At 45.3% G+C, this 17,992-nt stretch overlaps 1 protein-coding gene across 5 annotated transcripts in view; it reads right to left on the bottom strand.

The window, feature by feature from the left end:
* Positions 1–218: 218 nt before the first annotated feature.
* LOC135909425 (tRNA (34-2'-O)-methyltransferase regulator WDR6) overlaps positions 219–17,992 on the bottom strand; it is a 443,227-nt gene continuing 425,453 nt past the window's right edge. For all 5 annotated transcript variants that reach the window (XM_065441378.2, XM_065441379.1, XM_065441377.1 and 2 more), the window contains one exon: positions 219–391. In XM_065441378.2, coding sequence (XP_065297450.1) covers positions 277–391 — 115 coding nt within the window. In that variant the 3' untranslated portion in view covers positions 219–276. The remainder of the gene's footprint in view (positions 392–17,992) is intronic.

A 17,992-nucleotide genomic window follows, 5' to 3' on the forward strand; every position in this document is an offset into this window, starting at 1 on the left:
TGTTTTCACTCACATTACAAAACTATCTGCCCTTTCATTGTTCCTTATTTTTCATCAGGTCTGTGTAGGCAGTGGACTCTAGCACTCTTGAGGCTGCCAAGAAATTTAACTGCTTTTTTACCCCTTTAGCAAGCAGTTGCAGTAAGAAGCCCCTGAAAATAAATGTGAAACAAGAAGTGGTGCCATTTCACCTTAATGCGCATGTACATGATAACAAATGCATGGCACATGATTTATTTTGTATCTGTACACTTAAAAAGGTAAACAGGTTCAGTGCTAGGCCAGGTAATAACCCGTCTGGCTGATCATGGTCTCCTCGGCTTTAGCGGCATACAGGGTCACGTCCAAACCCTCACCTCCCACCACCATGACCACATCTTCATTGCTTTTCCTGCAAGGAAAAAAAGGTGCGGAACACTGTAGAAGTAGTCATGATTAAAAAAAAATCTGTGCAGAGTTTGTATGCAAGAAATGTCACAGAAAAGCACAGCGCACTAATGCGAACCTACAGCACACACAGCAGGCACCCAAAGCTAGTAAAAGTGGTGATGACATACAAAATAAAGCCATATTTCTGAAGTTCCATGTTCCCTGAAAAAAAAAAAAAAAGTGGTCCTTCCCATTTGCCTTTTCGGTGTTCCTTATGTGCATTCGATTCTGTACCTTTTGGCCAGTAAAGTGCAATGTCTGGTGCGAAATTGTATTGGGAAGAAAAAACTTAGAAATGTGCACCTGAATAGTTGCAGTTTGTTTAGCTTTCACACAGTGCACACCATCATGAGAAACTCCCTCTATCAAGCGTTTGTTTTCTAAACAAGAATTACAGATAGTCTCATATATGTTCTTGCCACAGCACTACAAATGATGCACAACTGCAGTTTTCACTCCATTTAGCTTTCCTGCCCAGTTATGGGCCTAAATACAGTACACTGTGAAATTATGACAACCATCTAGAACGAGTAGAGATACACATCTTCAAGATTGTTGATAAACAAAAATAATAAGAAACTAACCTTGTCTGAAATGTAATACTACCAAAATATGTTTTGAGACTTGTTTTGGTCCCTCAATCATGAAAAGGTGAGTGTACAGGGTCCTCAAAGTAGCCACAATGTCAACTTTAAATTTTGAAGTGGCAGGAGCCTCTGAAATTACTAAGCGCAAGTTAAGCTATCAGTAACTTCACTTTAAAAAAAAAGTTATGCCATCGATGGAAATGCTACTTGGCAGACACAACTTTCATGAACTAGTAAATAATTACCTGTTAACTTCCTGAATTTCACCATTATGCTATAGGTTTTTCTTAGAAACTTGAATTGTATTCAAGGACAACTCCAATTGAACACTTCTAAAGCATTTGTGTTCTGAGATATTCATCATCAAATTGGACACTCAATACGCTAATTTTGCAATCCAAGGCATGAGTCTTGACATGAAGATGAACCCTCTCGTATCATGTAGCTGATTCCGTACAGCATACCAGCCTAGAAGCCGGGTGGAGCTGTAACAGCTGTGCTCCTGTTCCTGGCTGGCAAGAACAAGACTGGCTTTCGCCTTTTCTAGCAATTGGACACGTCCTGTAGGGGGTTCGTCTCCATCAAGACTCCTACCTATGAACGCGTAATTAGAGTACTCACATTAGAATATCTCGGAACACAAACACTTTCGAAGCTTGAAATAGAATAAAGTTGTTTTTAAATATCATTGCCTTCAAGTTTACTAGAAACATATACCATAGGTGCAATATTCAAAAGGTGTTTCTTTTTTTAATTTTCGCTAATTTTGCATCTGCTTGCTGTTTGCGCCACCAAAGTGCATAAGCCCCATGCCCATCTGCAAGCAGCACTGGTGGAGCTAGCACAGACTTTTTATTAAATTTATTGATACATAGTAACTTTCAGGATTGTGTGTATTCCATGAGGCACACCACATCATTGTAATGCGCTTCAAAATTTTTAAATTTATTTTTTGCAGGTAGCTTTAAAGGGCTCCTCACCAGGTCTGGCAATCTTGAGCTGACAAGTGCAGTGCATACAATGAGTGCTAACGATCGTGCCTGCTAAGTATTGCATTACTACGCACAGCTAAAAGAGCTGAAATTTCCAACTGAATGCCATTTGCCCTTCTATTCGTGGGCAAAGCCAGAGGGCTGACATATATGCGCAAGCGTGCCTGCATACATGTCTGTGCTGTGACGTCGGTCATAGTGACACGTGACTTTGAGAATTATTCAAGGCAACATCTATTATTTGTGTAATCTGTTGCTTCAATAGACAAATTAAAGTTCAGAAAAATAATAAAACACACAAACCGAATGTCCACATGTTGTAATTTTACTTCGCATTGCAGCATGGGAGATGTACTTCCGTTTCGCCTGCTTGTTCCCACATCGTGCAGTCGTGCACAATCATGCTCTGTGATCCCCTTGTGTCTGCCTCAGTGTTTGTATGGCACTGACATATTGCTAGTCAAGTGTTCTCGTGCACAGAGTGCAAAATTGTGTGCTGTACGAAACGAGATGAACACAAAAGCTCACGTGCGACACTGTTAGCGGAGGTGCGCCGTGCAAAGAGAAAAAAAAAAAGAATAAACAGGACCTGTGATGTATGCGTCATGCGATCCTCTAGTTCCAATATGGGAGAATGCAGGGAAGGAATTTTGCTTCAGGAGGCTAGAAGGGGCAAGTGGAGAAAGGGTCTACGTAGGTGGTGGAGCTCACCTCCGGAAATCATGGGTCCGTGGCACTGAAATATTTTTATCTTGGCTATGGATGAACCAGTTTTAAAAATTCTTGTAGCAAAACACTCCCTAGAGGCACAAACAACTTCCAGCGTATAACCGAAATTTTCTATGTGGCCTGGTGAAGGGGCACTTTAAAGGGATCCACACAAGCTACACCAAATCGGTTCACACTGGGAAACTATTCTTTCAACCCTTCACTTCTTCGTTTAGGAGAAAAAAATGTTGATCAGTGGAGAAAATGAAGGCCACACTTCCCTTTCTTAGGTGACAGTATAACTTCAATGCCAGTACTAAAGAGGTAGCTTTAGATTGGGGCCAACTGTGATTTCCCTATCCAAGAACACGTACAATGCAGAAATGTTTTATGAGACAAGTGCTGGACCATTCTGAATTAAATTTGTTGCACTTCAGAGAGAAAGTTACATTCTATGACTCTATGAAGTGGAATTTTGATTTAGTGCCCTAGAATTTTTCAGCAAAAATTTCCAGAAATTCATGCTTAAAAAAATAATATTTGAAGCATGAAGCTTCCTTGAACTTCATCATCTGCATTGAAAACAGATATCGCACTTCTGTAAACTGCACTTGTTAGGGCATTTAAAGCAGAAATATTTGGTATATATGAAGTTTGAAGTTCATTAGTGAAAAGTCTATATGAGTATAAAAATAAGCTCTTGAAACCTAACAATATCGTTAAAGGGACCCCCCCCCCCCCTGAAAAAAACATTCCATGGGGCATACACATAATTACACAATTTGGAGTTTACGTAAACTTTTTAAATGATTATGAGAGCTTTGCAAATGTCCTACTCACATATGAATAATATATATTCATATGGTTTATAACACATCCCTTTTGCCCACTATAGATGCATTATCAGGTGCAGCCTACAGAATTCTAATATAATTTTTATTGCTGAGCTACAGAGTAATAAACGTGATAGTTGAGCTAACTGAGCATCTTCGAGAACTTTTCAGGAAATTTCAAGGCTAAATAAAAAATCTGCTTGATACATTGACAAGATTTCAAGTTTTTTTTTTTTTTAATGCGACAGACCCTTTTAAAATCAGTAGGGTGGTTTCAATGGAAAATTATTTCTCTGTTCCCATGTAGGCATTCCTGAGCTGTGGCTTGACCTTAAAGGGCCCCTCACCAGGCCACATAGCAAATTTTGATTATATGCTTTACGTGCCCTCTAAGGAGTGCTTTACCACAAACACTTTTCAAATTGGCTTATTAATGCGGAGATAGAAATATCTCTTTAGAATAAAAACAGGAACAGTGCAACACAGGACAGAGCGCTGACTAGCCACCAAATGGTTTATTTGCAGAAGTAGCATATAAAGACATCATTGAATGTGACATAATGAACAGAAAAAGAAGGATAAGCGTCAGCCATGGAAATAATCCAGTTCTTTTGTTGAGAGTGTGAGGGACTTAGAACTGACGCAACTGTCGTGCCTTTTGAATATGCAAAATGCCTCAAAGATTTCTCGCGCACACTTTTCACTATATCTGCTAATTACTTCGCACTTTTTAAAGACTGGGGTGCAACCACACATGTTACAGTGGACAGCCAGATGACTGTACGGGTTTCCTTTTAGTGAAGCGGCATGCTCGCGCAGGTGATCATTAGTGCACCTCCCCATTTTCCCGATATAGCAACGTTTATGATCAAGCCGGATTTTATAGACGACCTGCGTTGTACAGTCAATGAAGCCGCAAACATGATTCTTATAGCAGCTTTTGCACGCGACAGTACCCACCCTGTGAACTATTTTGCACAACGCGGTCAGTTTATTAGGGGTATTGCCCACCACTCTCACTCCTGCCTTGGCTGCAATATTCATAATGTTATGAGAAAGACGGTGTACATAAGGAATGACGGCAAGTCTAGATCTCGAAGGCGGTGACTGCATAGTTTGTTTTCCGGCATTATTTAACTCTTTTACAAGGCCACCAGCAACACTGCACATCACACTGGTCAGGTAGTCTGCTGATGTCAGTCTGTTCACTTGCGCTGAAAAGCTGTGTTCAACAGAGTGAATGCGGACAAGAAGTCGTACTTTTGGACGATGCCCGTGTCCCTGAAGACGTACAGCAGTACCTCAAATTGGGGCTGAGGTACTGCCCAAATCCGAAAATAGACAAGTTTGAAACGCTCTGCTTGGTTAGAAATGCTGCTTCAAGGGCTAAAGACGAGGAAGCGAATCACGTTATCAAAGAATGTGTTGACTGTCTTCCTCAAGGGCGACCAAATGGACACAAGGAACGCAAAAAGGCAGCCTCTGTTGTTTCCTCACTCTGGGACGAGGGCCTGAAACTGCTCCTTTTGGGCAAGGAAGGTGGCTTCGTAGTCGCCCCTGCAGTGACCTACCATCTCAAGGCTGAGCAAGCCCTAAGCAGCCACTTCAAGGATGCAAGTGAAGTCAAGCCAGCAAAGGTGAAGGCCGAAGCAGCCAAACTGTGCAAATTATAGAGTCTGATCAAGCTGGCATCCTCTGTGAGGGCTTCAAAGGGCATAACTTTGACTGTGTTCTTCTCGGCAAAAAAACATAGGGTGGAATCCCTATTTTCTGTGATTGTGTCGGAATGGGGAACCTGGCAGCGACTCCTAGACGCTTTCCTGCAAAAATCCCTGCGAAATCTGGAAATGGAAGACCCTTTCCTCATCTGGAAGCCACATGAAGCATCTACTTTCTTGCAAAGTGAGTGCCCACAGGACTGCCGCGCCTTTTCTGTTGATGTCAAAGACTTGTACTATTCGTTACCAAGTAACCTGATTTTAGTTGGTGATTGCATCGATAAGCACAGGGTAGTTAAGTTTCAAAATGTCTGTGGAACGAGTGTCAGCAGCTTCATGGAAATGCTAACCTACTACCTAAAATCCACATTCATTTTTCATGACAAGAGGCTTTTAATTCAAAAGCAGGGAGTGTGTGTAGGTTCACATTAGCACCCATACTTAGTGACATTTCATTGGCACGCTATGACAGGGGCTTACTCGCTCACCTACAGCTGACGACCGTAAGAATATTTCGCGTTGTTGACGACTTCTTAGTATTTTGTCCAGTTAACCCTTCTGACACGGAGTTAACCTCCAAGACTCATTCACGCCTTCAGTGAGATAATAAAGGATTTTACATTAACAACGGAAGAGCCCACCAATGACCGTTTAAAGGGGTGGAGACATAAAAATTTTCGTTCATGTGTTCTTCAATTCAAGCGTTGCGTACTGCTTCAGGAAGCACGATACACACCGCGGGATTCATATGTACCCGATAAATAATTTAATAATAGCATTATTATACAGAGCGATTTTGGTTTCGATTTCTGGGCTCCGGGTGATGCTATGACGTCATAGGAGAGGAAACGCAACACGGCTTGGTGACGTGGGTCACGAAAATAGTGACGTAAAACTATGCTGCGTCGTCTGCTAGCGCATACGTGTGCTCTGCCAGCAGAGGTAAACTGGCGATTCGAAGTGCATGTCGCGATTATTATAATTATTGCGAAGAGCGACAACAACGGTAAGAAAATAGTGCGGCTTGTGAGAGCCGGTGATTCATTCCGAAGTGCCGTAAGCTTTAGCTTTTAAGTGAACCGGAAAAGGCCTAGCGGGCGATATCGGCGGCGCCGAACGATCAGAGGCGGTGAGGCTTAAAAATTCAATTAGGGGGTTTTACGAGCCAAACCCACTTTCTGATTATGAGGCACGCCGTAGTGGAGAACTCTAGAAATTTCGACCACCTGGGGTTCTTTAACGTGCACCTAAATCTAAGCACACGGGTGTTTTCGCATTTAGCCCCCATCAAAATGCGGCCACCGTGGCCAGGAGGCGGTGAGGCTGCAGTCGGTGCCAGAGTGACCACTCCTCGGTCGCTGATTGGCTGCTTCGCCGTACGGCTGCCGCACAAATGGGTCCTGGGCCCGTCCTCCCTACGGCAAGGAAATCTCGCCGTTCGCGAGCAACACCGGCGTCGCACGGGGGCCCGCGAACGGCAAACAGCGTGCGGCAAGTTTCCGTGCCGGTAACGTGGACGGGCCTTCACATTGAGAAAGGCTAATTAAGCGAAGAAGAGACCGCTCCGAGCTGCCGAACTATGCGATTATGCGAGGAGAGAAGCGGACAACACGAACGCCGTATATCCTGGTCTCTTTCGGAGTCGGCCGGCTAGTGTTACACTCAACGTGTAAAGGCCTGTCCGCACGGCAACTCGCCGCACGCAGTTTGCTGTTCGCGGGCCGCCGTGCAGCGTTCGTGTTGTCCACTTCTCTCCTCCTGTGTCTGCGTCTTCATGCCTTACCCCTTCTTTGCATTAAGAAAGGATTTCTCTATGCCTATAGTTCGGTCATAGTGGAGGCTATGCTCGGCCGCTCGGCTCAGCAGGCTCTGTAATCGGCATTTCATAGCTACTCATCGTACGTCACGTTTTTGTGCTAGTGTGCTATGACGTCAAAATTTTCGTTCCTCCTCTGTGACGTCATAACTGCCGCGCTAGCGATGGGTCCCGACCACGAGAAAGAGCTTTTAATGACTTTTCGGAGCTGAATTAAAATTACTTTGAAATGTTTGCAGCGTCCAATACCTAATTCTGGGTGTTCCTGCATACGGAAGCAGCCTACAACATGCTTTTTATAGCCTCAAAATTTGGTGTCCCAACCCCTTTAAGGTTTTTAGACATTGAAATTGTTTTTCAACCTCATCACGCGTGCTGGAGTTACTCACCTCGCTCAAAGAAAGGGCTTCTTCCGTTTTCGTCTGCACACTCCAAACTCGTAAAACAAGGCATCGCTAAGGCATGTTTGTGAGCTGCTCTCAAGCGTTTGTGAGAGCGCTCTGTTGAACTGAGCTTTTCAGCACAAGTCAACAGACTAACATCAGCAGGCAACCTGACCAGCGTGATGTGCAGTGTTGCTGGTGGCCTTGTAAAAGAGTTGAAGAACGCCGGAAAACAAACTAAACAGTCACCACCTTCGAGATCTAGGCTTGCCGTCATTTCTTATGTACACCGTGTTTCCCATAACATTATGAACAATGCAGCCAAGGCAGGAGTGAGGGTGGTGTGCATTGCCCCTAATAAGCTGAGCGCGTCGTGAAAAATAGTCAACAGGGTGGATACTGTCACACGAAATAGCTGCTATACGAATCATGTTCGTGGCTTCATTGACTGTACAATGCAGGTCATCTATAATATCCCGCATGATCATAAACGTTGCTATATCGAGCAAACAGGGAGGTGCATTAATGATCGCCTGTGCGAGCATGCCGCTTCACTAAAAGGAAACCCGTACAGTCATCTGGCTGTCCACTGTAACATGTGTGGTTGCACCGAAATCTTTTAAGAAGTGCGAAATAATTGGCAGATATAGTGAAAAGCATGGGCGGGAAATGTTTGAGGCATTTTGCATATTCAAAAGTGGCGACGCGTGCGTCAGTTCAGCATCCCTCGTGCTCTCAACAAAAGAACTGGATTATCTCCGTGGCTGATGCTTATCCTTCTTTTTCTGTTCTTTATGTCACATTAAATGATGTCTTTATATGCTGCTTATGCAAATAAAGCATTTGGTTGCTAGTCAGTGCTCTGTCCTGTGCTCTGTACACGCTCGTCCTGTGTTGCACTGCTCCCGTTTTTATTCTAAAGATGAACCAACCAGCTCCATTGAACACACTGCAAAGAAATATTTCAAGTGTCACAAACCCATGATTTCTGTTGGTGAGCTTTACTGCCAACAATGACACTCTCTCCCCTTGCCTTGTCTGGCCTCTGCAAGCAAAATTCCTTCGCTGCATTCTCCAGTCCTGGATATTGCGTGAGGCACATATCACAGGCCTCACTGCCATATTCTTCTTTCTTTTCTCCTGCGTTTTTGCTGAGTGGTTCAGTTCCAGAAACAGTTTCTTATGCGAGCTGTTGCGTTTTTATTGTTTCCCGTAGAGCCCGATTCTGTGCACTGTGCATGAGAACACCTGACTTGTGCCATGATAATTTAGTGCCACACGAGCAGTGAAGCAGATGCAAGTGGATCAAAGAGCACGATCGCACGCTAGAACTCGGTAGAAAATGCCAGATGGTTTTGTTTACTGGGCGAGCGACTACACAAGTAGGAACAAGCAGACAATACAGAAGCACGTCCCTCTTGCAACAGCAAAAAGTAAAACAAAGAATCACAGACATTTGTTGGTTTTATTACTTCTCTAAACTTTAAATCTTCTAGAGAAGCAACAAATCAAACAAAGAACTGCTGAAGCCTTGAATCATTCTCGATGTCATGAGTCACAGTGAGTGACGCTTCGGCAATGTGAATTACATAAACGTACTTGTGTTTCTGGCCTTGACTTTGAGGCTGGGAGCACGGCACCCTCGAGAAAAAGGGCCCATTGTGTATGGCTTAAAATTTAAGCTGCATTTGCAGTGAATAGCAGTGCAATACAGTATAACCTCATAGATACAGTTTTGTTACATACAATTTCTCAGCTCCAATATTTGTGATAACGAACACACACACAACAAAAATGATGCAATACAGTTACGCTTATTCTGTACTGGTTCATACCTTCCCGAAAAACACTATCTTTCGACGCCAAAGTTAAGTAGATTGCCAACCTGTGATTGTACAATACGTTTTCCAGCTGTTAGATCCCATGTGATTAAGAAAAGGTGCGAGGTGTGCACGAATGAGAACAGCTTCCCCGCAATATTCACCCGCCCACTTCACGTGAAAACGCTTGTGCACACTAAGTTTCTTGTTCTGGTACCAGCAAATCTACGCCTGGGTTGTCCCATACTGCCTTCACAGCTACTGCTGCCAACCTGTTTCACAGCGCATGGACCGCAGTGCCGTTGAAAGCCTACTGCACACTTTCAATAGGTGATAACTCAAATGCACTGCTGCTCCCTGCTGCAGGCAGTGCAAAGGGAGCATCATGTATCGCTCTGGCGGCATTGTATTCCGGTGTTTCCCTCCAGCTCGATTTCATTTATATTTCCTGCTGCGGCCTTAAAACGCTATGCAAAAGGAAAAGGACAATGCGCGTCTCGTTTCACTTTGGCCCTACACATGTCTGCACCTGTCTGGTGCCACAACACTGAGTGGGCACATCAAAACTTCCTATCAGTAATGCTCTACTTGAAGAAACTGCTGCCCCAGTCGAGGAGTGCAAATGTAAGCTTGCCAAAGCTGCAAAAACGACAATGTGTACCTTGAGCTACTTCAGCTCACCAGCTTGGCTTGCGTCAGCATCTTGTGCTGCAACGACTCGCTCAATGCTTTGCATTACGCAGATAATAGAGGGTTGGTGTATAAATGTCCTAAGTATGGGTACTGTTTTCCACTGCTCGCAACTGAGCTTTGCTTACTTTGCCACAACTTAAGAAGTTTGGCAGCAATGTAGGAAATGGAATATGAAGCAAGCTTTGAAGCAAGCAAGCTTCATATCCAAGCAAGCTTCCATTGACAGTATATTGTGAGTTCAGGATTTAGATGGATGCAGCATTATTTCTCCTGAATTTCTTTTTCATTGGTTTCTAAAATTAGAAAAGTGCAGCAACTGCTTTCTTTAGTAGCTCTCTGCCAGCTTTAGTAAGAATTTCCATCTTTTCTGCCTTTTGCCAGTGGCTCTCAAGCTGCAGTGCCACTATAATTACCAGAATGTTATTTGCTCTAAAAAAAAAAAAAAACTACTGACCAAAGATAATAATTGTAAAATATTTTCATGACTAAAGGCTACCAAGAGAACACAAGAAAACGAATTGAGGGACACAAGCAGCGACCACGCTCCCTTTGAAAAAAAGATGAAGTTGATGCGTCGGCTCTTGTGGTCTCTGAATACAGAACTGCTTTTTGTTTCTCGCATCCTAGTCCTGCATCCTGTTTTTTTGACGTGACACTGATGGAGGTGCTGGACTTCAACACCTGATGCTCGGGACTCCTCTGCAGAACGGCACTTCCACTCCGAACCCACAACCAGTTCCGGCCGTGGATACTCCTGTCCACTGCTACAGTCGCCAACAACCAGGTCTTAGCCCTGAGGTGATTCCTACTTGGAACTCCCCAGCCAAGCAGTGCTCCGTCTGAAGAAATGGCAATGGCAGGCTCTTCACAGGTGACTGTTGAGCACCCTTGGATTCCTGAGGCCTTCCACAGTGATGTTTTTGAGAATGTCGAGGACTGGCTTGAACAATATGAGAGAGTCGGCAAGGCAAATCGTTGGACCTCAGAACAGAAACTCTCGCACACGTACTTCGCCCTGGCAAACAGCGCTCGTACATGGTACAGGAACCAGGAAGGCACACAGTCTTCCTGGTACGAATTTCAGCACAACTTATGGATACCTTCGTTAACAACGATCGTTGCAACTCAGCTCAGCAACTAATCGAATCGCGTATACAAAGACAAAATGAGAGTGTCACCATGTTTGCGGAGGACATGAACCGCCTCTTTTGCCAAGCTGACCCCAAAGATGCCTGAAACAAAGAAAATCCAACATTTGATGCAAGGCGTCAAGGAGCAACTGTTTGCTGGTCTCCTTCACAACTGCCAACAACTGTTGTGGATTTCATCAAGGAGGCTACTACGATCGAGAGAACACTTCAACAACGGTGCCGCCAGTACGACTGACATAGGAAGGCCTCGATCAGCACCTCTGCACTGACAGCCAGCAGAGAGCGTGCCCTACGTGAGCTCAACAGCGAGGTCGTTTGGGAGGAGCTTCGCAACCTTGTGGTGACTCTGCAAGAACCTGTGGTGGCTTCTGCCGCAGAGGTTGTACGGCAGGAAATCAGGCAAGCGTTTTCTTTGCCTGAATCGCTACCAGATTAGCGGTCATCATCCAACCCCAGCGCTGCACAGCTTGTCATCCCTGCCTCGTCCTTACGAGTCGTTAATCCCACTGTACCACCCGCCGCCGTCGCCGACCCCGCAGCTTAATGTGCCCATGGAAATGCCGTCCTACTCCAACTTGGTCACAAAGGCCGCCCGATCAGCCGACCACTTGTTCGCAAGACGGACTTGTGGCGCTTTGTTGATCAATGTCCACTTTGCTTCCATTGTGGGGAAGCAGGCCATATTTACCATCTTTGCAGCTATCATAACCTCGGATACCAGACTTCTGCAACCACCTTCCCTTGCCCTCGTTGGGACAACCGACGCAACACCAGTGTATCCATGCCAGCACCGCCATTTGCTCCACCGTATCGTTGACCCCGCTCTCTGTCACCTGCACCGAGCGCTTTACTGCACCGTCCCAGTTACGCCAACGTAGTTTGGGGCAGGTCCCCTAGTCCTCGTCAGGGAAACTAAAAGCAGCGACCTCTGCGGGGACGGTTGCCATCCGTCGAGATGCTACAACACCCCCAACGGCATCAGTACGACCGGACGATACGACGTTGCTGACTTCATTGGAAAATGTTAGTGTTGACCTCGCCGTTTACATAGATAGACGCCCAGTGACAGTGCTAGTAGATACTGGTGTGGTCTTCCCCATAATAAGCCAAAAACTCACTGATTTCCTTAAGAAGGTCCAGACTTCATGGATAGGTCCCCACATAAGAACTACAGGAGGCCAGTTGATGACGCCCACAGGCAAAGTTACTGCTAGAATTAATATTGGTGCCTCGGCCTCTGTTGCTACTTTTGGCATTTTGTCAGAGTGCTGCAAAGACCTGACCTTGGGAATGGAAATGCATTTTCTGCGTGAATACGGCACCGCTATAAACATTCCGGACAGGTCAGTCATGTTTAGCATGATCCCAGGTTCAGTTTACTCTGTACAGAGCAGCGACGTAGACCTTTACATGTTGCCAATGATGACATGACCATCCAACAGCACTCATGTTCCCTTCTGTCAGTGACATGCGTCATACAAAGCAACTCTGATGCTGTCGCTGAACAAATTACGGCGCTGCTATTCAGCCATGGCATATGCATTGCAAGAGGCATCATCAACGTTAACTGTGGACACACAGAAGTTCTCGTAACAAACTCTAGCCATGAGCGCCAGCACCTTACAAGAGGTATGACAGTTGCGTACGTTGAAGAGTTCACTTAGGTCACTGACTGCCTCCATGTAGAGCAAGGTGGTTCCACCAGCCTGCCTCCAATGCCTTGAGATATATCCATCGATGTTGGCCCAAGCTTGCTGCCTGCACAGGAAGCCTCCTGGAGCTTGTAGATCAGTTTCAGGACTGCTTCTTGCCGACGTCAAGAGTTGGTAAAATGCCGTTGACGAAACATCAAATTATGACTGATAATACAGCAAGGCCCATACGGTAGAACCTGTATTGGATGGCCCCACAGGAACGCGGCAAAAAGAATGCTTGAAGACGACATTATTCAGCCATCGAAGAGTCCTTGGGCGTCGCCAGTGGTGTCAGAAAAAAAAAAGGGATGGCAGCTTCCGTTTCTGCGTTGATTACCGCAAGCTCAATCAGATCACCAAGAAAGACGGTTACCCGCTACCTCGTATAAGCGATTCCCTTGACAGACTGCGACATGCACGTTATTTCTCGTCGATGGATTTAAACAGTGAGCACTGGCAAATAGAAGCTGATGAGAGAGACTGAGAAAAAACTGAATTCGTGACACCTGACGGCCTCTATAAATTTAAGGTACTTCCTTTTGGCTTGTGCTCCGCGCTGGCAACATTTCAGCAGCCCATGGTCACAGTGCCCTCAAGGCCTCAAGTGGAAAACGTGTTTAGTATACTTGGACAATGTGATTGTATTTTCTGCAACTTTTGCCGAGCACCTGAGGCGACTACATGCAGTTTTTCAATCCATACTATCTGGCAGTCTCGCAATGAAGCCGGAAAAATGCCACTCTGGCTTTGAAGAGCTTCTCTTCTTCAGACATGTGTTCAGCAATGAAGGTGTATGTCTTGACCCCGACAAAATAGCTGCTGTAGCTAATTTTCCCACGCAATCTGACAAAACGGCAGATGATTTTTAGGGCTGTGTGCCCATTACCGACACTACTTCATTCGGAACTTTTCACGAATTGCGTCACCGTTGAAACGCCTCACCAGGGAAGATGTCGCATTCCTATGGGGTGAAGAACAGTAACAAGTGTTCAACGAGCTGCGGCAACACCTCCAAAAGCCCCTAGTCCTCGGAAACTTTGACGAAGACACCCTGACAGTGGTTCACACGGTCGCTAGCAATGTCGGTTTAGGAGCAGTACTTCTGCCGTGGTAAGACGGCACTGAATGAGTAATAGCTCATTCAGAAACAGAGTGCCTTGCAGTGGTGTGGGCCTTATGAAATGTCGCCCAAATTTGTACGTCCACTCCTTTAATGCGGTCAGTAAGTACCACTCCCTTTGTTGGCTGATGAACTTAAATATTCGACATGGGTATTGTCTATAAATCGCGAAAGCGACATACGGATGCTGATTGCCTTTCTCGCTCGCGCCCCATTCGAATCTGCCAATGCAAAAGATGATGATGACGATGCAGCTTTTGTCGGAGTTGTCAACACAGCTACAATTGCACAGCAGCAACGCGATGACCCGGAATTGCAACCCATTATTAGTTTCTTGTAGGGTCGCACTTCTGTTGTCCGAAGGCTTTTTGCAAGAGGACTACAATCATTTTGACTGCATAACGATGTCCTGTATAAGGCAAACTTCTCTCTCAACTGAAACACCTACTTACTCGTTGTCCCAACACCTCTCAGGAGTGAAGTGCTACAGGCATGCCATGATGAAGCAACATCCGGTCATTTGGGTTACCCACGAACGCTGTGTAGGGTGAGGCAAAAATACTATTGGCCAAGACTCACGGCGACCGTTCAACAATACGTCCGGACATGCCTTGAATGCCAGCGGCGAAAAGTGCCAGCATTAAAACCAGCAGGCTTCCTCCATCTTGTTGAAGTGCCAAAAACTCCATTTGCACAAGTCGGAATGGATCTTCTAGGCCTATTCCCAACTTCTGCTGCGTGTCACAGATGGATTACCGTAGCCACAGACTACCTCACATGCTACGCTGAAACCAAGGCTCTGGAGCCAAGCATGGCAAGTGAAACAGCTAGATTTTTTTATAGTGAATGTTGTACGGAGGCACAGTGCTCGAGCAGTAGTATTAACTGACAGGGTAGTGCATTTACAGTCGAGCTATTGGACACAGTATTAAGACATAGTGGAACAGCTCATCGGCGAATAACGGCGTACCATCCACAAATGAACAGACTGACAGGATGGCTGAATAAGATGCTTGCGGATAGGCTCTCCATGCATGTAGATGTGGAGCACAAAAATTGGGATGAAATCTTGCCGTATCTCACCTTCGCATACAACACGGCTCAGCAAGAGACAACACGAACGACACCATTCCCTGTCCTACATGGTCGTGAAGTCGCAACTATGCTAGATGCAATGCTGCCACATGAATGTGATGGCATCGAAACGGATGCTGTAGACTTCACTCAGCGGGCTGAAGAAGCGCGACAACTTGCTCACATACGTACTCATAGGGAGCAGGATTACGACTCAAGACGCCATAATCTTCGTCACCGACCAGTCTCCTACGAGCCCGGAGTGAGAATTTGAGTTTGGACTCCCACTCGCCGTCGCAGCCTTTCGGAGAAACTGTTAAGGTGCTACTTCGGGCTGTACAACATTCTTTGGCGACTCACTGATGTCAACTATGTGGTTGCTCCTGACAGTCTGCATGCTCAAGGCATCGACAGCATATAGCGGAGGTTGTGCACGTGGTCTAAATGAAGCCCTATTTGTCAGAGTGAATTCACTGCACCACAAGCATGTCCAGGTCCTGTTGCCACGACGATAAAGCATCGGGACGATGTTTTCTAGGAAGAGAGGCTAATGTCATGACCAAAGGCTAGCAAGAGAACAGAAGAAAACAAATTGAGGGACACAAGCAGCGACCACGCTCCCTTTGAAAGAAGATGAAGTTGGCACGTTGGCTCTTGTGGTCTCTGAATAGAGAGCTGCTTTTTTGTTTCTCACATCCTGGTCCTACATCCTGTTATTCTGACGTTGTGACAATATGATTGATTCATGGGGCTTGACATTTCCATAGTGAGTTTTAGTATAGTGTATAGCAGCAAATGAAAGGACTTAGTATTAGGTCCTTGTGCTGTGTGATACACACCATGCATTTGCAGTGCATTAGCGACACTGGGGGTCTTTCATATACATACTAAAACATTTGTGATTATTTAGCGCTCAACACTAACACATGTAAGAGGAGCCTCGCATAGGGGAACACAGGGATATCCAGTGAAGATGGTGCCATCCGCGTTGGATACGTCAAGTCGCTGTTCTACATTGTATGCAGGACAGCAACTTGACAAACTTTCAAAATTTATTTTCTCCCTTAAAGCAAAAAAACTCGGATTAAACTTTCTGAAAGAAATTTTAATGTGTCCTTCTTATCAAATGCACTATGCTCTGAATTTTTGTTCGGACCACCTCAGTGTGCAAATTGGGGATGAACACATGGCTCAACTTAAATGTTGTCATTTTCAGAATTTTTTTCACACAAATTTTAAATGTGCCAAGTACCAAACCACTCTAAATTGGTCACTTGGATTCTGGGCAACAACACGTAGCTGTTATAAGATATAGAAAATAAATAACAACTTTTATAAGAAATCTCCAATTCCTCATATTGGACTTTTTCCTCCGACTGGAAACACATAAAACAGAACACAAACACCCTTTAAAATGAGTTAATTTCAATGTCCCATCTATCTAGAACACACTGTAACATGTTTTATGGTCATCCTGAGAAAAATCAACTCTTCATAAACTTTTCTCCTACACCATATTACCTCCAGTACGAAATTAAAATGGCGCTCACTCAGGGAAAAAAAAATTTCGGGTGAAATATGGTGCATATCGAGCTTAAAATACCATTAATAGCCATGGTTTCTTTGCATGAAAATTGGAGATGGTTGAGTGCTACCCTCTGGTACATTTGGCATGCAATGACCTCTAATGACTCTCTAATGCAACACTGGGGACTATAAGAGAAACCGTTGTGAAGAGCTCCCAATACATTGACCCCAAGGGTACCGTAACATTCCCTTAAAGGGGGCATGACACGGTCACCCAACAATTTGTGGTTTCACACGGGAAATTGCGGCAGAGGGTTTATTATGGCTATACACACATAAAAACTGGGCAGTAAAAGCATACTTCTGTCCAAAAGATGAGCTAGAACTCGCTGGCTCTAAGACCCGCCCTCTGGCGCCCACCGCCCTATTGCCAAGCCATGTGTGGTGTCATGTGCTGCATGGAACCGAGCCATCGTCTGCTACACCGTGGTCTGCTACAAAATCAGCCACCGCGCCATGTGAGGTCGGGGTATAGCTGCCGTTTATTGCTGTATTTGCTCCAGATGTTGCGTGCCATGTCTTCGACACTTCCAACTCCGCCCGATGAAGCAAGCGAGGAATCTGTGAGCAGCACATGCAGCTATGGCGTAGTATACGCTGCACATTTAGACTTCGATCTCATCTCCACCAGCTCAAGTGATGAAACACGGCTTCCGACATTCACACGTGCCAGCTAGTTTGCACAAATCTCAGAGGCCATGGACAAAGACTGCATAGTAAACGTGGCCAACATAGATGGCGACATTGGTGTTGCACTCAATGTTGCTGATGCCTTTCCACACTCTTGATATTTCATGTGTTCAGCACTGCTTAGCCATCCGTTCATGAGAGGCAAAGTCTGGTGCTACTTTGCACAATGCAAATTGTTACACGCATAGATTGTTTGCTGGCATGCATTCTCTAGGATCCGTACTCAACAAAACTACGATGCTGTTAAGCTGCCGTGTGTTCCCACCAGTGTTTTTTTTACCACTGTATTGCCATTTGTTGGGCGTGTTGGTAAACTGAAAGCATATTTAGCGCTAGCAAACAAGGACAGAAGGGGTTGTCGTGTCGTCTCCCTTCCGTCCTTGTTTGCTAGCGCTAAATATGCTTTCAGTTTACCACTGTAGCTGCGTGCAGCATATGTAAACAAATACCAGTGCACATGTGTCAGTGGCGCAAGGATTTGGCGTGATGTACACATTGGCTGAACCTTAACTTGAAATTGCTTTATTGCACCCGATATCCATAAAACAAGGCTAACATTTGGCCGGGGTGCTGCCTGCCGGCTTTGGTCGGTGTGTGAACACGGTTGGCATCACGTCTGGCCGCAGCCTCAGCTTTTTCACAGGTATCCCAAATTCGGCGAGCAGGCGCAAATTATCATTGTAGTGGCCTGGTGGGA

The sequence above is a fragment of the Dermacentor albipictus genome, unplaced genomic scaffold (genome assembly GCF_038994185.2).
Source record: "Dermacentor albipictus isolate Rhodes 1998 colony unplaced genomic scaffold, USDA_Dalb.pri_finalv2 scaffold_17, whole genome shotgun sequence".
Taxonomy (NCBI): domain Eukaryota; kingdom Metazoa; phylum Arthropoda; class Arachnida; order Ixodida; family Ixodidae; genus Dermacentor; species Dermacentor albipictus.